This window comes from Tauraco erythrolophus, chromosome 12 (assembly GCF_009769465.1).
Source record: "Tauraco erythrolophus isolate bTauEry1 chromosome 12, bTauEry1.pri, whole genome shotgun sequence".
Classification (NCBI taxonomy): domain Eukaryota; kingdom Metazoa; phylum Chordata; class Aves; order Musophagiformes; family Musophagidae; genus Tauraco; species Tauraco erythrolophus.
This window is the reverse complement of record NC_141476.1, coordinates 7,550,250-7,570,249: the sequence shown is the minus strand read 5'-3', so window position 1 is coordinate 7,570,249 and position 20,000 is coordinate 7,550,250. Positions and strand designations below refer to the sequence as shown.

Sequence of the window (20,000 nt, the reverse complement as noted above, 5' to 3'; positions counted from 1 at the left end):
TGCCTGCTCTAGCTGTCTGAGGAGGTTTATTCCACAGCTCATCACTGTATCCTTCCAGTCAAAGTCACTCAGGAGTATTTTGTGATGTATCTGGCCCATCTCTCTCTAAGAAAACATTTCTGATGCTTATATCCATGCAGTTCTGAGACATATCCAGGAAACACGGCTGCTGATTCCCTCCACCCCTTATCACAGTAAATGTTCTCCACAAACCAGGTCTGTGCCCTCAACTCCTTCATAGAGAGGTTTTGGCAACAGCAGACGAATTCTAAAATTACCGCTGTGTCTACCGAAAAGATTTTCTCTGTTTCTTGAAGGTGTTGAAAATTGATGTCAGGACTTCCAAATCACCTGAGGCCAGTCTCCAGCACACAACTGGCAACACACTCAGCAAAAGACAGAGAGATTGGTGTTACAATCTACCAAATCCCCAAGCAGCAGGACTGAAAGGGTTTCACAGTCAAGACCTCATCTCCACTCTCCAGACCAGAGACCACTGACACCTTCAACTCACAGCCCATAGTCTTGGTTTTTGGGGGTGCCCGTTAACTGCAGCTACTGCACTAGTTCTAGTCTGTGTGCTGCCTTGACAAAAAGACAAGATATAGAAAATAATAAACTGGGAGAAAAGGGAAGGAAAAAGATCTAGACTACACCAGTACCCTCAGCCGCCTGCTTTCTAGCCTTCCTGGCGTTCGATATTTTTAGGTAGAAGCTGACAAGATAAAGAAGCATGAATGAATCATTGCCAGCTTAAGACTGCGAGTGTAAACATGCCAAAGTCTGGAAAACACAAGTCACCGAGAGGTCTTCTAAAGAAGCAGGAGCATTTTAATACGGCTAGCACACTTACAAGTGAAACAAGCATAAGAAATCACTTTGGTATACGAGAAATAACTCTTTTCTTGATTCTGTGCCCATTTAATGGAGGCAAGGGGCCAGGGTGTGATAACGTTGCGACAAATGAGCTGCATTTTCTAGTATTTCATCTCGTGAAGGAAAACAATGAAGAGAAACGATACTTGAGTTGGCTCAGTGGCATCAAACTGAGCATCTCCCACCAGCTTCTTCCCAAAATCAGATCTTGTGACAACGGCTGAGGTTGCTGTCATGTCACAACATGTGAGAAACTACCCTTAGGTGCAAAACTTTGTAAAGGAGCTGGTAAGCAGAGACAGTCTGGGAGGAATTAGGCCAGCCAGGAGTGATCTGAGTTAGAAAGATGTAACAGAGTGCAACTTTTAAAGCATCTGACAGTTTGGCCCAGCGAGGGTCAAAACTAAATCTCAGCCTAAATCCTTTCAAAGTTCCATCCCTGGACATGTTCAAGGCCAGATTGGATGAGGTTTTGAGCAACCTGATCTAGTGGACGGTGTTCCTGCCTGTAGCAGGGGGGGGTTGGAACTAGATGATCTTTAAGGTCCCTTCCAATCCAAACCATTCTATGATTCTGTATGATTCTATGATTCTAGGCAGATGTTAGAGACAGAACTTTGGCAAGTAGGAACTGGCATGAGAGCTCTTACGACTCATCAGAGGCTGGGAAGGAAAATTGTCATAGCAGTAGGAAGTGACCAGAGGACAAACGACCAAGTGTCAGTGATATTGAGCACCCAGCGCAGGCAGCTGTGAAAGGCTTAAAGGTGTGGATAATGCTGCTTGCTAAGTACCTACCTCAAAGGGAGCTAGGAAGATGAATTCAGTGTTTGAAACTGAGTTGAGGAAGTACTGCTCTAAGCGCTAACAAACACAAGGATTGAAGACATGGGGAAGAGCTCTTGCCTCTCAGAGCTTCATGAACTCCTGGTTCATTTCTGTGGAAACTTGACAGATCTCCAATGGTATTTTCCTCTGAATCTGCCTGCACAGCGCTTGACTTTAGACTGTAAAAGTTTCCAGAGATCCTTTCAGCCAATGCTTGAAGGTAGCCATGATGGGATTGAGATCTCTGTTCAGCAGGACACAAGGCTTTCATAAAAATAGAGAGCTTGCACCCATGTTTCAGATCTCATTCCTGCAGCAAGCAGTGCTTAGTTTGCTGGAAAGTACCTTGGAGAACAGGACCCAGTAATTGTATGTGACAAGTATCTCTAGATGCAAGGAAGGGAAAAGGACAGCAACATATTTTGGAAGGAGCAATAATTAGTTTCAAATGTACCCTGGTTTATACTGTTTATAATGACTGGAACTGTCAACCATAGCTCAACTCTTCCTTGAACTTTCTGCAACTAATAGATTTGAGCTTTTCCTCAGTTTTCTCCCATCAAGCTCAATCCCACAAGGCCTTTTTAGAAGACACAACAGTGCATGTGATTGTCCGCACCCAGACACATGCCATCCCAGTGCTGTTGGCCAGTTCTGTCTGGGATTGACAGACTTGGAGGAAACCCATTAAAAACAAAACCCCCAAAAATCCCCCTCCAGAAATCTTCCCCTTTTATCATAACTGATGGACTGTGATATTTTTGTTTTACCTGTGAAGCTACTGCTCATTTCAGGTACATCATCCTCTTCCTCATTCTCTGTATGCACTATGCCAGCATTTTGCATATCATTGTAAGACTTGGTTCGCTTTGGAGTCGACTGCTTGGAGCCAGACTGCAGGTTTTGCAAAGCATCGGTGGAAGTCACTTTCCCACTGAGGGGCTGGCTGGGAGGCTTGGGTGTTCCATAATAGTTACCTAGGCAATAGAAACACATTTGCATCTTCAAAAGGGAACAGTTTATAGCAGCAAGATTTCTATTTGATTTGCTTTTCAGTTCCATTAAAATCCCTGTCTCTCCCCACAAATAAGTAAGCAAATAAATAAACTAACACATGCCGTTCCCGTTTTTGGAAGCACATATTTCATCTCTAGAGCAGACACGGAAACATTTCTTGTCTTTTAAGTTATTCTTGTTGAATCTAAAAGAAGCAGCAATGGTTGCATTGTTTAGGTGCACTGAGCGTACAAGGGCTAAAACAAAAGGCAGTCATGATGAATAGCAAAACTTCATCTCGTTAACATCTGAATTTCAATTAGTAGCCTTTTTACATGTGTGCACCCACACAATGCTGTGGCAGATCTGGAGTGAGCCCTGCAGAAAATAAAAAATTCATGACTGCTATCACCCAGAGAAGTGATGAAAGGCTCGATGGCCTGCTTTAATACACAGGTTCTTTTAGGGTGGGTGTTGCATTTAAAAAGCAAAAACTCTTCTCTCTCTAAAAGACAACTTTGTCAAAGGAGAGCAAAGGAAAGTCACCACGTGGCCCTGCTTTCTTCAAAGCGGAAACTCAGCAGTTGGGTCAACGTGGGTAGAAGTGAACAAATTGACCTTAAAGCAAAATTTGAAGGGACAAAGGCAAACCCACAGCTCTGCAAACGCACGGCTCTCGGCAGCCATCCCCAGATGTGACACAAGCAGTGCAAAGCGCTTGGGATGGCTTCACTGTCATTTTAAGCGACCACGGAAGAAATACAGAATAAGTGCTGGTTCATTGATGCCAGAATCGCTCGGAGGTATTTCACTGGTCCTGTTTCCCTTCACCTCAAACACCACAGCAGTACTTGACTTGCCCTGAAACGCTCCACAGGAACCTCAGGTCTGGAATCAGTTCCCGCAGCGTTGGGCATTATAGGAATTCAGCAAGGCATGTCTTTTACTTTTTATACCACGATCTGTGATAGACAACGGTTTTAGATAAAACTCCTTAGATTTTCCATTTCAAGAATTATTGTGAATTTTTATTTGCCACCTTCAGATTCCGAGGGTGAAGTTAAAAATTGTCCCTATAGTCTCTGCCATAACAAAATACAAAGGATGCTCTTCTATATAGCTCTGTAAAAAAAACATGTGGGGGTGTACATATATAGCTTCAACTGTGGCAGCAGCACAAAATTCTTCTCTAAAATATATGCGTACACTTGATTACATTCTTCATCTATCTCCACAGGCTACGTTTAATCCGAATGCTTTATTTTTCAATTTTTCAGTACATAGTTACATTATATATTTAATATCCACTCTCCAGAAAGTGCACGTGCCCCTTTATTACCCCCGTTACACTAGATGGAAACCACACGCCAAAGGCAGATTGTGCAAAGGCACTTTAAAATCTCACCTATGCTAAAAAAGGTATCTTTTTTCATTTATTTTTATACTTATGCACGTGTATTTTTGTTGCAGAAGCCAACACCACCATTCATACACTGAGATATAACACTTAGTTTAAAGTTAGCCAAGTGGCTCTGCGTTGCCCTGCCCCATTGCTGTATGCAGGAGTTCCAGCTCACCCAACGCGTTTCATACTGCTCCACCATCACATGCTTGCGGTTCCAAATGACATATCCTTATTTCAGACTGGAAGTACTAGTTGTTAATCTCAACTCCTGTTTAGCTGATCGAATTGTCTTTCCCATTAGATCATCTCTGTCTCCTACAAGCCCGAAGCTGTGCATGTGACAGCTTTAGGGAAAGGCCACTGGGATTGTGCAAATCCTAACACTCGTAGATCTCAACCTGCGACTCTGTAAAGTCTCTGGACGCATCAGGAGCAAGGGAGACCAGGAATGACCCAGCTCAGGCTGGCAGAGTCCATCTGGGATGGCCACTTTGGACACACATTGCTATCTTTCCTCCTCACAGCCTTCCAAGAGGAGAAAAAATTCTTATAAAGGTGAGGCTGGAGAAATCAGAGGAGCTCCTATCTCCACATTTTTTTACAGCCAGAGTACTAGGACAGCAACACGTGCAGGTTTGTCTTAACAAGGTGTGTTTGAGCCTGTATACAACGTCGTGGATTCAGCTCCATAGGAGCAGCAACACTCCGCAACACTTTCATCTTCTGTTCATCATTTCAGAATCTTAAATGTACATTGATGCATAATTTATAAGGAGAAGGAAATTACTTCTTCTGGAAAGAGCCTCTAATGGGGATGGAGGCATCTCAAGCAGGTTGCAGTCTCTGCTACAGAAACAATTCTTATGCTCTATATACTGCAGGACTATTTTATACAAAAAGAGGAAGAAATGGGAGAGAGAGAGTGCAAAGGGAAAATACAAAGGTAGGTGGACAGAAAAAGGATAATCTACCCTACTGCCATCCTATTCTTTTTGGTATTTCTCCTGAAGAACGCTGCTACTTTGGGATTTTGTGGAGTTTTTTTTATTTGATTGTTTTTCCAGACAAAATCTGTGTTTTCTGAGGATTTTAACAGCTAAGCAGAGAGATCCATGTGTGTGCCATATATGTGAGAACAGATTTTATTCATGGCACTGCACATCACTGTTGTGTGCAAGATTTATTTCAGGTCTGTTGTAAACAGTTAAATCTTTTTGCGATGGATGCAACAAAGTGAATGAAAGGGATATATAGATGTTGCTAGTGTGGATTTTTATTTCTCCTGGACAAGAACATAACACAGATGTTACCATCCTTCCTCCAATTACAGAGAAATACATGATTACGTCTCTGAGTTTTGTTCCTTTTCACTTCCTCTAGCAACTAGCAAGGCTGGAGTTCCTAACAGTCCACGGAGAGCTGTTCCTCAGCAGAAAAACAGGCTTCTCGGAAGTATTTCAGATTTGCTTAAAGGAAAATCATCAGTCACTTTTCAAACCAGCCATGGTTGTTGGTACTACTATTAGTGAATAATTATTTTCTACCAACACAGTGTGCTGGGTTAGAGGATCCCTACAAGTATATACGAACACATACAAAGAGCAAATATGAATTTGAAACTGAGCATGGCTCTGAATATCCGTGGTTTATTTTGCAGAACATGGGAAATGCAGCCACTGTGGCTGAACTTTTCTTTTTCCTTCAAAGGAGGCAGATTCAGCCTGAGTCTATATTAAAAAAAAAAAAAAAAAATCACAGTTCTTCCTTCAGATTCACACAAGGACATATAGGTTTGGGAAACAACACAGCTTATGGTGAAAAATTGCATAAGAAAGCTCCAACTTAGCTTCCAGGTGACATGGAGAATGAGAGAAAATGGAAATACTCTCTTTTCCTCATGCTTGCTGGATGCAGTCAGATCTATTTCTCTTCTCTAAGCAGTTCTTTTTGAAGACACATGGGACCAGGCGTGGGGGCAGACACACCATTAGGAGGGAATGGCACTTAAAATTATCATTGAAACTCATGTTTAATCCTAGAAATTAAAAAGAGAAAATATTTACCCTGTGACTCAGAAATCCAAACGTGCATCATTAACAACTGACAGTGAACAGCCCCAAAAGAGTTTTAAAACATTCAGACTTGATATTATTTGTTCAAATTAAATCTGTCAATGTTTATGAAAAACCATAGATTTAAAAATATGCTTTAACAGTGTTTTGTGAGCCACTCGTAAGCCTAAAGAAGGGGCTAACTTCATAGCCAGTGTAATTTGTACTGAATATCCAATCAGCTCTAATTATTAACAGCATGTTACATGTGCATACACAAGCATCTGTCATCCCAGAAGATCCCAAAACATTTCCTAAAGTCAGCACAGTAGTTATGGCCAGGGTCCCAGGGGTGTTGAGCTCCTCCAACAGCTCAGGTGAAGCTCTGCAAAACTTCTGAGGACCGTGTCCCTAACGTGATGTCTCAAAGTTGGAAAAGAGCAGCCCATCTCCCAGACAAAGGTGATTTCTTGATGAAGACAGTGGGAAAACCTCTACTTTCTGTGGAAATGCTAGTTTTGAAGCAGCCAGCATGGCAGAAACAGCACGTTCTCATGTCAGATTCCTCTGGGAACTGGGCTTCCAAGCTTTACTCTCTTCTCGGTCACATTTGGATCCTGCCTACAGCAATTGAATTAATAGCTAATAACAACACATTCACTCAGCAGATGTACATACCATTAACTGAATTCCTTGTCATCACCTTTCACTAACCCCACTTTATTCAGTCCCTTGATGCTTAAAACTTATTTAACCACAACTGAAGTTTGATGGCAGCTTTTGCAGCCAAAGTCATGACTTAATTCACGCACTCTAAAGCACCACTCAGGAGAGTGCACAAAAATAACAAGAATAATGAAAAAAATCCTCAGAATAGCTATTTGGAGTGAAGTGATTTCTTTTCGTCTCCTTATCTCTAAGTGTCGGCAGCTTACACATTTTAGCATCACGCACAGTAATTAGACTTTGGTAACAGCTAATCACAACAATAAGACAAGTTCTCATCATCATAACACTTCTTCCTCTGCCAATTCAAGCAGTGATCATAATCAATGAACGCAATCTACAGCAGCTTCTACTCTGTCCTGCAGCTTGGGAATTAAAGCAACACTGCCAGCCAAGAGAACTTTCTTTTTAAGTGTTAGAAACCTAGCGGTAATGGAAAATTCATCTAATATTTCAGAATAACAAAATATTCTTATTAAATATTCACCTGAGAGGCAATAAATTAAGAGACAATCTTAAGTTGTTTATGTGACCTAGAATTTGAAACGTAATTCACAGAAATACACTAATTAGCTAGCCTTAAGTAAATAACCATGAATCTAATCCATAAAAACTTTTGCCAATCACTATTTGATTCAATTGCAGTTGAAAGGACTCCATCCATCCAAGATGCTGTTTCTGGAATGGGTAGAAATGCATAAGAACAGAGATGCAATCTAAAAAGAGTCTGAAGTGGAATGGACATGAAAGTAGGTGTTTCACCCTGCAGAGAGGGAAGATGAGACCACAGTGGCTGCTGGGGTGGGGACAGGGTGGCAGAGCTGATGCAGAGAGGCGAAAGAAGGCAGAGGAGCTCTGGGCAAGGTCAAGCACGAGCTTGAGCATTAATCCTAATGGTACGACATCAATTGAAGAATGTGGTCCCAAACCGTATATTTCAGTTACTTTAATCTGTAGGTGTTTGCTTTGCAGTAGCTATTCTCTTTTTCTGGGGAGCAGAATTTGTCTTGCTCTTCTGGCGTGGAAATATTTAGGCCTGGGTCTGGGAGTGCATTTGTGTGTCAGGAAAATACTGAGCAGAGTTCTCACAGTTCTGAATTTACTGACACCTGCTGTGAGACATAATTTTCCAATTATAAAAAAAAACCCACAAACTAAGAAGCTCAAAAACCTCTGTGTAGCACAGAGGATCCCGCGTCCACGAGAAGTCCATCTGATCTTCAAAGTCACCGCTCTGTGTTAATGAGGACTCCACTAACAGCTCATGTTTTAAAAAGCAGTTCATAACTTACAGTATTGATGCAAATGGGTATTTTGGGAAAGAGACTTGGAGATAAGCAACAAAATTAAGCAAGGCCTTGACATGAAGACTTTAAATGTAATTATTAATGTAATTGTTTTCTTTTCTGAGATGCAGTCCTTCTCTGCACTGTAGAAGAACCAAAACAATTGACCCTTAATTTTAGGAGAAGAGCCTCTGCTCATCTAATCCAGCAAGAGTGCTTGAGTGTGATTAGCAAAGGATGAATTGATTCCTGGGAGCAGAGCTCCTGCTACAGTGTTTTGTCTATTCTCTTCCCAGATCACATTCTGCTACAGATTTCTACATTTAGATGACAGATCTGGCTTCTGTCTGTGGGGTTCACCTAGCTGCAACTGCACATTGATTAGCAATTGCCTTGAGGAAATTCAGAGTATCCAGGCAACCGGGAGGCAGCCGCGGATACAGCATCTGGATCGGAAGCAAAACACTGGCAATGAAAGATCTCAGAGAAATTAACCTGCAATATATGCAAATCTAATTTGCTTTAAATAGTAGATTCTCTGTCAATTTTTTCAGTTATAAATGGTGCCGTTAACTGAAAGATCAGTCTGGGTTTCCTGTTAAATTAGTCAAAATGTTACAATATGCACATTTCAATTTCTGTCTGAAATTTAACATTTACTCCAATTAGTGTCCTTGCAGGCAATGACAGCGTAGCAGAAAGTCATCTACGGATCAAATCAGTCTCATTTATCCTAATTTTCCTGTGTTTAGGTATCGCCACATGTTACTGTCACCACTCGGACACAGCTACATCCAAGCACATTTATACACAGAAAATCTCTAACAAGCCAAAACAAAGCAAAGAAACTTAAAGTAACACATAAGCTGTAACATCTTGGTAACATGAGGCATGTGGAAGCTCAGGGTGTTTCCTGAGCCCAGCTGTATTAGAGCAATTATTATATCCACATGCAAATAGATTAAAAAATTCATATATAAGCATTTAGGGATATGGTTTAATGGGAGATTAGGGATGGTTGGACTGGATGATCTCTAAGGTCTTTTCCAACCTAGAAAAATCTATGAAATCTATGTGCTTGTGCACGGTATATACAGAGAACACATGAGAAGCAGCTCTAACACACCCTACACCTAGCACAAGGCTGTAGGAACCAAGAAAACACCACATTAAGTCACTGTAACATGCAACTCTTCTTCTCGCAAATACTTAAATATTTATATATATACTCCCACCATGAAGATGTGTCCCATTAACACCTCTCTGGAAGGCGGTGGCCTGTGTATTGCAGCTCACGGTGGCCAGGAAACGCCACGGCGTGCGGAGGCTGGGCTGTCTCCCGGAGCAGAAGGGCTGCCCAGGTGCAAAGGGAGCTGGGTAACACCAGCGAGGAGTAGCCAATCCTAGACACAGTCCTGAGCACCTCCAGAACCAAGAAATGATGCCAAAATGTGCCTGGTTGCCATCTACCAGTGGACTACTATGAACAGCCTTCAACACATCAGACTGTGGTTAGAGAGTAAATAATGCCTTAAAATAACCTGAAATCTAACTTAGGAAAAGACCAACCAACTCACTAAATCCTTTTTTTGCCAGAGGTGTTTGGGAACAACCTCTTCCCTCAAGGTTTGTGTTTTAAGATCAAGTGAAAAGAACCAGTGAAAAGCAGGACCTCTAATGAACAATTTCAGAAAGAGCTCACATTGGAAAACTTCTTATTGAAAGTGCACAGAAAGAAGCCAATTGGGAATTCCATAGGAAATTCCAAACCACTCTAAAACCCTATCAGATATTTGAATATTTGCTTTTAGAGAGAGTTACTCTGCTACCATTGTAGCTGTTTGTAGAATAAAACATTGTTAGCAAATGAAACTCCAGATTAGCAGCACTCATGCTGAACACGGATAGTCGTGCACATACACAAGAGCTTGTCTTTTCTTTTTTTTACTAGTGGTTTAAAAAATAATAATAATGATAAAAAAAGAAAGCAAAGTATAAAAGCCAAAGATCGAACAGGAACCTTTATGCAGTGCACAGATGTTAATAAGTGGATATTCGACACGATACATTGTAATGGTGCTAAAGGAGCCATTATGATTTACTGAGTCAATCTGTAGTACGGAGACATTAATAAGCGGATCTTATCTTGTTAAGCGGAACATGTTGTTCCACTGCATGGGAATCCCCAGCATCTGCCACCCTTACTTGCCCAATCTTCCTGCCATGTTTTGTGTGCCACAGACACAGCACTCCTTTCAAGGCTGTACCAAGTTGGCGAGGCCCACGGGCTGTGAAAACAGCAGAAGAGCAGCAAAGAAAATCCAGCCATTTTGCTAAAGCAGCTGGGAGAGTGGGGCTGCTGCGGAGAAACCCAAGGAGAGCAAGCACAGCGGATAAATTAGGCTCAAGGCATCTTGATTTGAAGCATGTTGCTGAATACACCTCTCTACTTCAGCTGAAATTCTAACTGCACTATTAAGGTAATTTATTACGCTCATTAAGTACCACAATCGGAGACCCTGTCTACAGTAGCGAGTTTTATACACTTTAAAAACGTTAGCAAGTCACCCCATTACATCTTAGTCATGAGACTAATGCAGATTACTTATTACTTCTCTTGGCAATCACATAACACTTGTCCTGAGAATGAAAGATGATGCCTTGACAATAACACGCTATAATGTAATAACCCTTCACATGTTATAAAGTGCAGCACTTTTTCTTTTGAGGATCACTAAGTGCTGGGCAGGCATTCATTAATACAGCCTCGCCAGACCCCGGTGACACAGCCATCCCCATTCAAAACTCAGCCACCATGGTAATGTCCCCGTACGTCCCTGCACAGCGCCCATCTCCGCTGCTGCATTCGGCACAGCCCGCTGAAACACCATCGCTTCGACTCTTGCCCTCCTCTTTGTAACAGGAGATACCTGCAGGCACAGGATATCTGCTGAAATATTAATGAAGAGAGAAGTAAGTGTTGTTTTAATATTCTCCAGGCCGGTAACCTGAAGTATGGAGCAGTTACCTGATTTGCCCAGGGCCACTCAGCAGCTAGGGAAGAAATGGGAATAAAATCTTGGAAGTTTCGGCTCTGCTCAACACAGTCCTCCCTTGGGGGGCCCTGTGAGAGCCCACAATTCAAATGCAGGAGTAATCATGAAATAATTAGTAACCTACACAAGTACTTCCATGCATCCATCAGTATTTTATGCCCTGAAGGACCAGTCAATAAGTGCCTCAGATTACAACTATCATGGTTTCCTGTCTACCAGAAGACCTTGACAACGTGCAGGCTAAAAAGATGTATCCCTTCCTAATAAGTATTGTCAATGGGAATTACTAACTGGCTTGAGCGCATTTCATGCAGCTTTACCAGCATGCACGTGGTGCAAAAAGCACCAATACTGGTGCAGCATCACAGCTTTGGGCAGATCTTCCAGGATTTCAGCTCCAGCTCCGGGATTCACGTGATCAACTTGTAGTTTCATTACGGAAAAAAGAAGTTTCTAGGCTTTATGGCTACAAAATCAGCATGTTAAAACTGGAGCTGAAAACCTCAGGAAATGAGCTTGCAAATGCCCCCTCCCACCTGATCAAGATTTTTGGAGCATTTTGGGTGCAGAACATACTGTGGAGGTGACCAGAAAAGCAGCTGCCATGCCTACTCTGCATTCACTGGGATGCGAATCAAAAACTACAGAGAGGAACCTATTTGCAGTGTGTCAGACGAAATAACACTGACACTACGCAGCCCAGTAGGTAGGCAACACCTTTTTTGTCCTATTCAGCTTGCAGTTTCTCTCTTTGCAATTAGAGCACTTTCAAAACCCGGGTTGTTCTTTCAAAACCTGATACGCTCTACTACTCTTTTATGGCTTCCAACTTTTCTCTTCTGCTTGTTCTTTATTCTTTCCAAATCAATAGTATCCATATCAGCATGAAAGTTCTGTGTATTACCCCTCTTCTGACGGCTCCCTGTTTCTAATCTTTCTCCCCAGAAGTTCTCTTCAGTAACTGTTACTAAACAAATGCTCATGTTACATCTTCTCCCACGAGGTTTTTCCCAATGGCAGTGCCAGTAACTTGGTGGCTTTATGCCTTCAAGAGACAGACAAAGGTCATCCAGTAATGTCAAAACTTTTATCTTGATTATTCGGGTCAGAATTACAGAGCATACATCCATCTCCCCAACCACTACATGCAGACGCTTAGAAATTAACCACCCTGACCCCAAACCACCATCTTGCTTGAGCCACATGAGCTTGTGGCTGTCAGGCACACGAAAAATTCCCCATTCATCATCACTACTCTCCATTTCATAGCATTCCACTTCCTTCATCTCTAAATCACCTAATTATATTGTAACCAAAAGCAACTCTATCTTTGAAATTGTTTGATTCCTTCTCAGTAGGATAGGTAGTATTATTAATAATAAAAGCTATTATTTTATTCATCTCCAGAGAGAAACGGAAGATGATTTTCTTTTTTTGGGTGCCATCTCTCTGGTTTAGAATAAGCCAACACTGAGAGAGTCAAAAATGCAATCAACTTCATCATGGTGGTACATTAGAAAAAAAAAAAAAAAAAGCGGCAGCAAAATGCAGCATAAACCAAATGATAATTAAAGTAATCTAAGACTATAAATCTGGGCAGTAACAAAGACTTGGACATTAGAAGCCTAACTTACTTTGTGGTCTGGGTTCTTTGGCAGATTGTTTTTTTTTTTTTTATAGACAAAATTGCTGGTGATTGCAGCATTGTGTCTGAGTCACACCATCCTCCGAGACCTAATCAAGATTGACACTGTCTTGATCGATACAGTTGTAAAATAAGATTTACAAAAAAAGTACAACAAAGCCATTAAAGAAATCTTGGAAAGCAGCAAAATAATTTCTTGAAGCTGTAAGTGAAAAATGAACTTCATTTATTTCACATTACAATCAAATAGTAATGTGTCTTGATGCATATGTGCACACATGCATCATCATTATTTGCTTTATTCTTATTGATTTTTCCTTCCATGGGCCAGCTCTCCAGAACCACTATGCACCAGTGTCACTGATGTCAACGGAGAAAGAGGCTTCTCAGCACTTCTGACAAATTATTCCTTTAAAGTTCAGACACTTCTATCACCCACAGAAATTAAATACCCATTAGACTTCTGAGAAATCAACCTCATCTTCAACAACTCAAAAGAGCAACCCATGAAATCTAAACAATTTAGCTGCTGCTGCATATAATCACATAAGCAATGAAATGACCATGTTATAACTATCCCAGATGGGAACAGCATTTCCTGAAAACCAATTCCCAGCATGTCCCAGGAGCCAGCTTACAGACAGTTACCCATTTTGTCTTTCCAAGTAGAAAGGTCACCAGAACAAATATGATCAGGAAGCAATGGCGAGGCAGTTCAGCTGATCTATTTCAAGCACCATGACAAAGAAAACTAATTTAGGGTTATAATTAGAAGCATAGAGAGGAAAAAGCTCATTTTGGAGAAGTGCTGCTGCTGGAATGTTAGTATTGGTGCTGATGGAGCTAATCAGCTCAGAGAGGTGGAAGAGTGAAACCAAATTATACGTTTAGCATCTTCATGCAAACCAGGTTTGACACTGCAATTGTCTGCAGTTGGGAATAAGAGTAAGGTTTAAAGGTGACCTTACAAGGGAGTTTTTAAAGAAGGAGACTAAACAAACAGTGTTTCAGGACTTTTTTTTTTTTTTGAGAGCTTCAAAACAAAAACCACATGTCACAATCCGTGTTCACATTTGATGACCACATTTCGAAGACCATCCAGCTATTCATGTGTAGTTCATATTTTCAAATATATTTCATCTTTCTTACTAATGGCTGCAAGAATAAGTCTTTTAACAACTTATGACAAGTCCTATTTAAATTCTTGCAAATGGAAACATGACACTGGAAATAGAAACAAGCTGAAGTACACTGGAAGGACTTTCAAACCTGTAGAGTATTTTTTTCATTGTCTTCTCAAGAGGTATATTTGAATGTTCTCCAGGAGAGAAGAAAAAAAAAAAAAAAAGAAAAAATCCCATCCCAAAAGGAGTTTTCAGTTTAAAATAGACATAGATTGCAGGTTCAGTTACACAAATCCTATTGTGCATCTAAATACGGCCAATTTGCCTTGTATTTCTCTGGGAGTCAAAGCTATCTTTCTCCTGCTCTCACCCTAGGGACATTTCCGTGCCCCTTGGCTGTCTCAGTGCCCTTGTTTGTAAAGCTGTGCTGTAAAAGGATCAACACAATGACTCAAGTTAGAAGTAATTATCCAAGAATAAAGAAGAAAAAGAGGCCAAAAGCAGTGCATCATGTAACTGCATAGTGAGACACAACTGGGTGATAAAGGATGTGTACTCAGGGAAGATGAAGGACAAGAGGAAGGGAAAGAGAGCTGGGGGGAAGAAAAAGTGAACAAGGAGATGGGCTATAGTGGACACAAAGAAAAGATGCATTTTCATTCACTGCCACACTGTCTTCCCTCAGTATTATTTCACCAGACTTGATACTGGAATTTACTGGTCTATTGATGTTAATATTTTGAGGTAGTTAACTTGAAGGGAAAAGACAAAAACACAGCAATATCGCAATTCCCTCTCTCAGGGTACACAGAGAAAAGGGAAGTAGAGCACTAGGATGGAAAGTGAGGTCCTAACTCAAGATGGTTAACTTGAGCAAGGGTGTTGTAAGTCTGGTGTCCTACCATGGTGATTTGAAGTGCTTTTTCACTACCCGTGGCTCCATACCTTCATAAGTTCCTACTTCCAGAAGGGTCCCACTTCGCTCCAACTCCAGAAACTTCTCCACAGTCAGAAAGTCATAGTCCACACCAGGCACTTCTCCTTCTCTTGGAGGGCGGGTTGTGCCTGAAAGGAAAAATTAGCACATTAATATAGTTATTTTCTTATCAAGAGTTAAAAGAGACAATTTAAACTGATCATAACTATCCAGTATTATCTGTAAAATACAATTCCATGAGCTACACAGAGAGCAGTTCAAGAGTTCAGTTGCAAGTTAGGAGTCCACGTAAAAACAAGATAAGACATAGATCACAGGTTGAGCTGGTGGTACCAGTTGTTCCACCCAATGACAATGTTATTGATATTCCAGAAAGACTTCCTGGCAAAGAAATCTCTCATATCACATGCAGAAACACAACTGGAGGAGTTTGGTATTTGGGAATATGCCAGTAATTACCTGCCTGCCATTAGCACAGTCTCTCATACTTCAACTTCACTGAAATTCCAATCTGTATTCTCAGATAAGGCAATTTCTTCCTAGCTTCCATTATTTCTGTCTTCACTTTATCTCACCAAATATTCTTTCACACCATAAAGATATTTTCTCCCTTATTTCTTCCTCATATTTCATCTCTATTTATGCTATTTTTTTTATTCAGCATTAAAAAGTACCACGAGACAGTTTTGATGCACCATTCACACATGCTCACTAAAGAGACGACCTGCAAACACTTCACCTATAAGCTCATTCCAGTTCAAGAAATACTTTTCCTTTTGAGTAATAATTCACATAGAATCTCTCTCTAGCACTTGACAATTTAAATAGTACCCATGGAGAACGGAGCTCTGATCACGGCTACTCTGCCAGCACTGAAACTCTTCTCCCTTCTGACCAATTTACAGCCCTTTGAAGCACGGTGTAAGAGGAGTCATTTCATGACTTTTTGCTAAGATGGCTTGGGCCACTGCATTTTAGGTCACTGAGCACAGCTTAATTGATTAGGATCAATTTCTGTTCAATAGCCTTTGCTTTGCATGACTCCAGAGGCCAGGAGATGGCTGGATTCTGTACATCTCGGATTAAATATAAATGACAGATTTACAGATGGTCCAGGAAAACTGAACTTTGGAAGAAAGAGCAGCGTTAGAGAGTTGGAGGTGTCTGAGACCACAACCAGCCTGCTGGCTAGGGAATAACTTTAGAGAAGTGGAAATCATGCCTAACATTTAATGAAGCATGATTTCGCACTTCTGTGGGACTCTTCCGGCCCCTGGGCAGTGCCTTCTCAGTGCACACAATTTCTTAAACCCTCTATAAAAGGACTGAAAAAAGTATAAAGAAGTTGAACTTCTGGAAACTAATTGGGAAGATTCCAGCTCTCAGAAGTTGAAAGAGCATAAATTTACCATGCCTGCATCTGGCAAATGTTTTCCTCAAGTGCCAGGGAAGCGGAAAGTCTGCTTATGCCCTATTCATCCGAGAGACTGTTCAAGAGGTCAGCCTTGACAGAGTGACACCCTTGAAAGACTATCACTAATTTCCTTGATAGACATCCACTTTCTCTAACATCCTCTACTTCTTGTTTCAAAATAGAAACTTCCTCTCTTTTTTATTATTTACCATCAGCCTTCAGATAGTCTATAAATTCCTGTGCTTTTTCTATCATTCCTTCTCTTGAAGCGCTGTGAATGAGTGAAGGCAGGAGGAGGAAAAGCAAAAAAAGGGATGGAAATGGTGATGGATATCTTCACTCTACAAGCAGAATGACTCTTTCCTATTTGAAAGGATTCAATTTTGCATTCTTTGTATTCTTGAATTCTTACAGGAAGACTACAACGATTTTTACCAAGTAGTTTGTAACAGAGGAGAGATGTCTTTCACAGATCTAGACCAGAGAAATCCTGGAACTTCACCACATGCCTCTCTCTGCATTGCCATCGCAAGGCAGGCAGCAAGGCTGAGCGGGCAATGCCTACACAGGTCCCTCCCTGGCATACAAGGACCTTGCAGGCACCCAGGATGAAGGGGCACAGCTTGGACGCAGCATGTCCTCCCTGAGCACCAACATCACTGTGGATGTTGAGGCTGTGAGGACCCTCACCAGGACATCGTGGCTCCTGACCCCTGCCAGGTTCCCCTAAACCAGGCCCACAAGAGGTAAGGAGGAAGAATGAAAAGCTTCAGCAATAAGAACATCCAAGGATATGCTAGAGCTGTCCCATGCCTGGAGCACAATGGAAGTCAGCATTAAGAGTCTGTAGTGCTCCTCATCCAATGCATCAGTCAAATGTCACCCTGAACTGAATGACAAAGATTGGGACATACTTTTTCCCAGTAACTGACAACACACATTCACGAGACACAAAGATCAGGGAACTTCAAAATTCATTTTACTTTATCTTTTAAAGCCCTCTTCTATTCTTTATCTTCCCACAGAGAGTATTTATTAATCTTTTTTTTTTCCTCCTGAATTTTTATAGCGGTGAAATTGCAGTCAGCAGTTTACTAGTGCTGGCTGCCTATTTGACATGACAATTATATCTCTGCCATAATTCCTCTGAGCCATTTTAATGGATCTATTTGTTTCATCTCAGTGTTCTTAATTTCCTGAATATGTTCAAGTCGAGAAATCGCAGATGTGCTCGCTATCAGCGCGATTGCCTGCAACACACGCTGAATGCATCAGAAGCGCCAAGTCGTCGAGTAAAAGAAAAACATTACATCACAGAGATAACATTTGTCACCTCCCGTCGGTCCTCGGCAACAAACAGGGAAAACAAAAACTACGCTGGTTAGGATATCTTATCTGGGCGAAGGCGAAAAACCCCACAACTTTCCATGTTGCTGTCTAGAGCAAAGATTGCTTGCAGATGCTCGGGCTGTTATCCTGCTTCACATCTGAGCAAGTGTTGCTGAATGCAATTCAGGAAGGCAGGGGGAAGGGAAAACCCGCCTCCGTTTTTCTTGTAGCAGAATGACAGGCTGCCGGCTGGACACACGCCTGGCAGATGGCATTTCAAAGAGTTTTCATGAACCATCTGGGATGTGTACAATGATTACAAACCACACTTACAACAAAGCCAGAAGGGTTGCTTCACAAGGGGGGTGGGGGGAAAGGGTGGGCAGAAAGAAAGGGGGAAAGAAAAGAAAACCAAGAGGTGCGTAAGTAAAACTGGTGACTTTTCTCATGGACGGGATGCTGAGAATAATCAGCACCTTCCACCCCGAGCCCCTCCACCACTGCCCAGCTACTGGGCAGCACGTGTGCGCACAGCCCGGCACCATCGCAGCCTGCAAGCTACCGTTGGAGCTTGCTGCTGATAAACTCCAAACTGCAATTAAGTCTCCCATCGTTAACGTGACTTAATTACAAGCAAAGCATAGTGTGTGTCCTCCTTCCCCCTTTAAATTGCATTTCAGCACCCTTACCACAGCACGGTCATCACTGAAGGAGAGGGCTATGGAGATGACCGAACATTTTATCAGAGCTAACAGCAGATGAGACCACTGCTAATGGCAGAATTAAGTGAGTGCTGCAGAGGGCCCAAACAGGAGTTAAGATACATTAGAAAAGGCGAGCCAATCGTATTTAAATATGTTAACATGTCTGCCATGTTTGCATTGAAATATTAAGTGGTATCAGATCTTATTGCCATTAGGTAGCAATTTAGCTAATTAATTTGAGGTATGTCCCACTGTGCGACTAGCTCAGCATTGCTAATACTACAACAAGAAGGAACTGGAGGAGCAACTGAGTGGTTACTGACTTCTGCATATTCAATGGTTCATAAACGTCTGCTCTTACTTGGCTCGAATGTCCCACAACATATAAAACTCGGGGAATTGCTCAAATCTTCTGCAACCACAGCAGACTTAAGAAAATAAATAAATAAAAGTAACGCTATGGGTTAGCATTGTAGGTTTTACCTTCTCTCTTGGTCTGAGGAGGTAAAACTACATATAGCATGGGAGGTCCATATGCTAGGTGAAATATTTGCCCAGTTCTTGGTTTGGTTATCACACTCAAGCTAGCTGCATCCCAGTTTATTCATGCACTACTCATGCTTAGGCCACAGAAGAAAGATCTCATCATGGTCTGAAGACCCCACTCGAGAAACTGCTTATAGACGCAGGTGACTTTGCCCAAGCAGAGCCCGGCGCAGTACTTAAGCTAACTAAATTAAAGCTTGTCATCCATGCCTAGAATAACTGGACTGTGGCTCAGATGTACTGATGACTATCAACTAATATTCTGAATAATTTAAGTGGCCATTTAAAAGACAAAAAGCTGCTGCTGTTGTGTTGCCTATCAACCACACTGACAATTACCCAACATGAGCCTCAATTATAGTATGACCAGATTGTTAATATGTGATTCAGGGCTGTTTAGCTCCTTATCAATCTACCAGGGCCTCATGTTAAGCTGTTAATAGCCACTGATGCCCCGCTGCTAAATTAATCAGAATCTTGCTTATTGTAATCTAAAAATAAGACTTCAAAGGGGCCACAGTCACTTCAATTACTTTCTTGTTAAAACAAAAACAGTTCTTGAGCAGTAATTCTGTTACCATGTACCAAAACAGCCCCTGGCAAGTCATTTAGAGGTTGACTTCTCAAGTGCAGAACACTTACATCTCCCGTTTGCGAAGCAATGATTTCTGCAAACTCCTAATCCAATTCCATTGGCTGGCAGCGATAATCTGGTGAGTCACCAAATTATAGCTGATCAAACCACAAGTCATTTGCTTCTCCTCTCCACTGACCACCTTCTCTTAAAATGACAGATAACGTGGCAGTTGTACACTTGGAGTAACGATATCGTTGCTACAGCCATATTTTATACAATCTCAGGTCACTGAGAACGGAACTGTAGGAAATAGGTTTTAATGTGAAGTGTACAGGGATGCTGCTGGCTCACAAGGCTGCAAGGCAAAGTGCTGTTGTGGGGGTTTGCTGAGAGGCTGTTTGCAGGTGGGTTAGAAGGAAGGATGCTCTTCTTCAGGAAGCCATGGCTCTCGAAGACTGATGTTTTTGTTCTTTCAGCAAGAGACTGCTCTCATCACCTAC

General features: G+C 41.6%; 1 protein-coding gene across 1 annotated transcript in view; it reads right to left on the bottom strand.

Annotated features, from left to right (window-relative positions):
* Positions 1 to 20,000, bottom strand: part of MAGI1 (membrane associated guanylate kinase, WW and PDZ domain containing 1) — a 354,654-nt gene that overhangs the window by 74,035 nt on the left and 260,619 nt on the right. Inside the window, exons 3-4 of the mRNA XM_086618809.1 lie at positions 14,939 to 15,058; positions 2,475 to 2,681 (exon numbers count right to left, since the gene is read on the bottom strand). Coding sequence (XP_086474935.1) covers positions 2,475 to 2,681; positions 14,939 to 15,058 — 327 coding nt within the window. The remainder of the gene's footprint in view (positions 1 to 2,474; positions 2,682 to 14,938; positions 15,059 to 20,000) is intronic.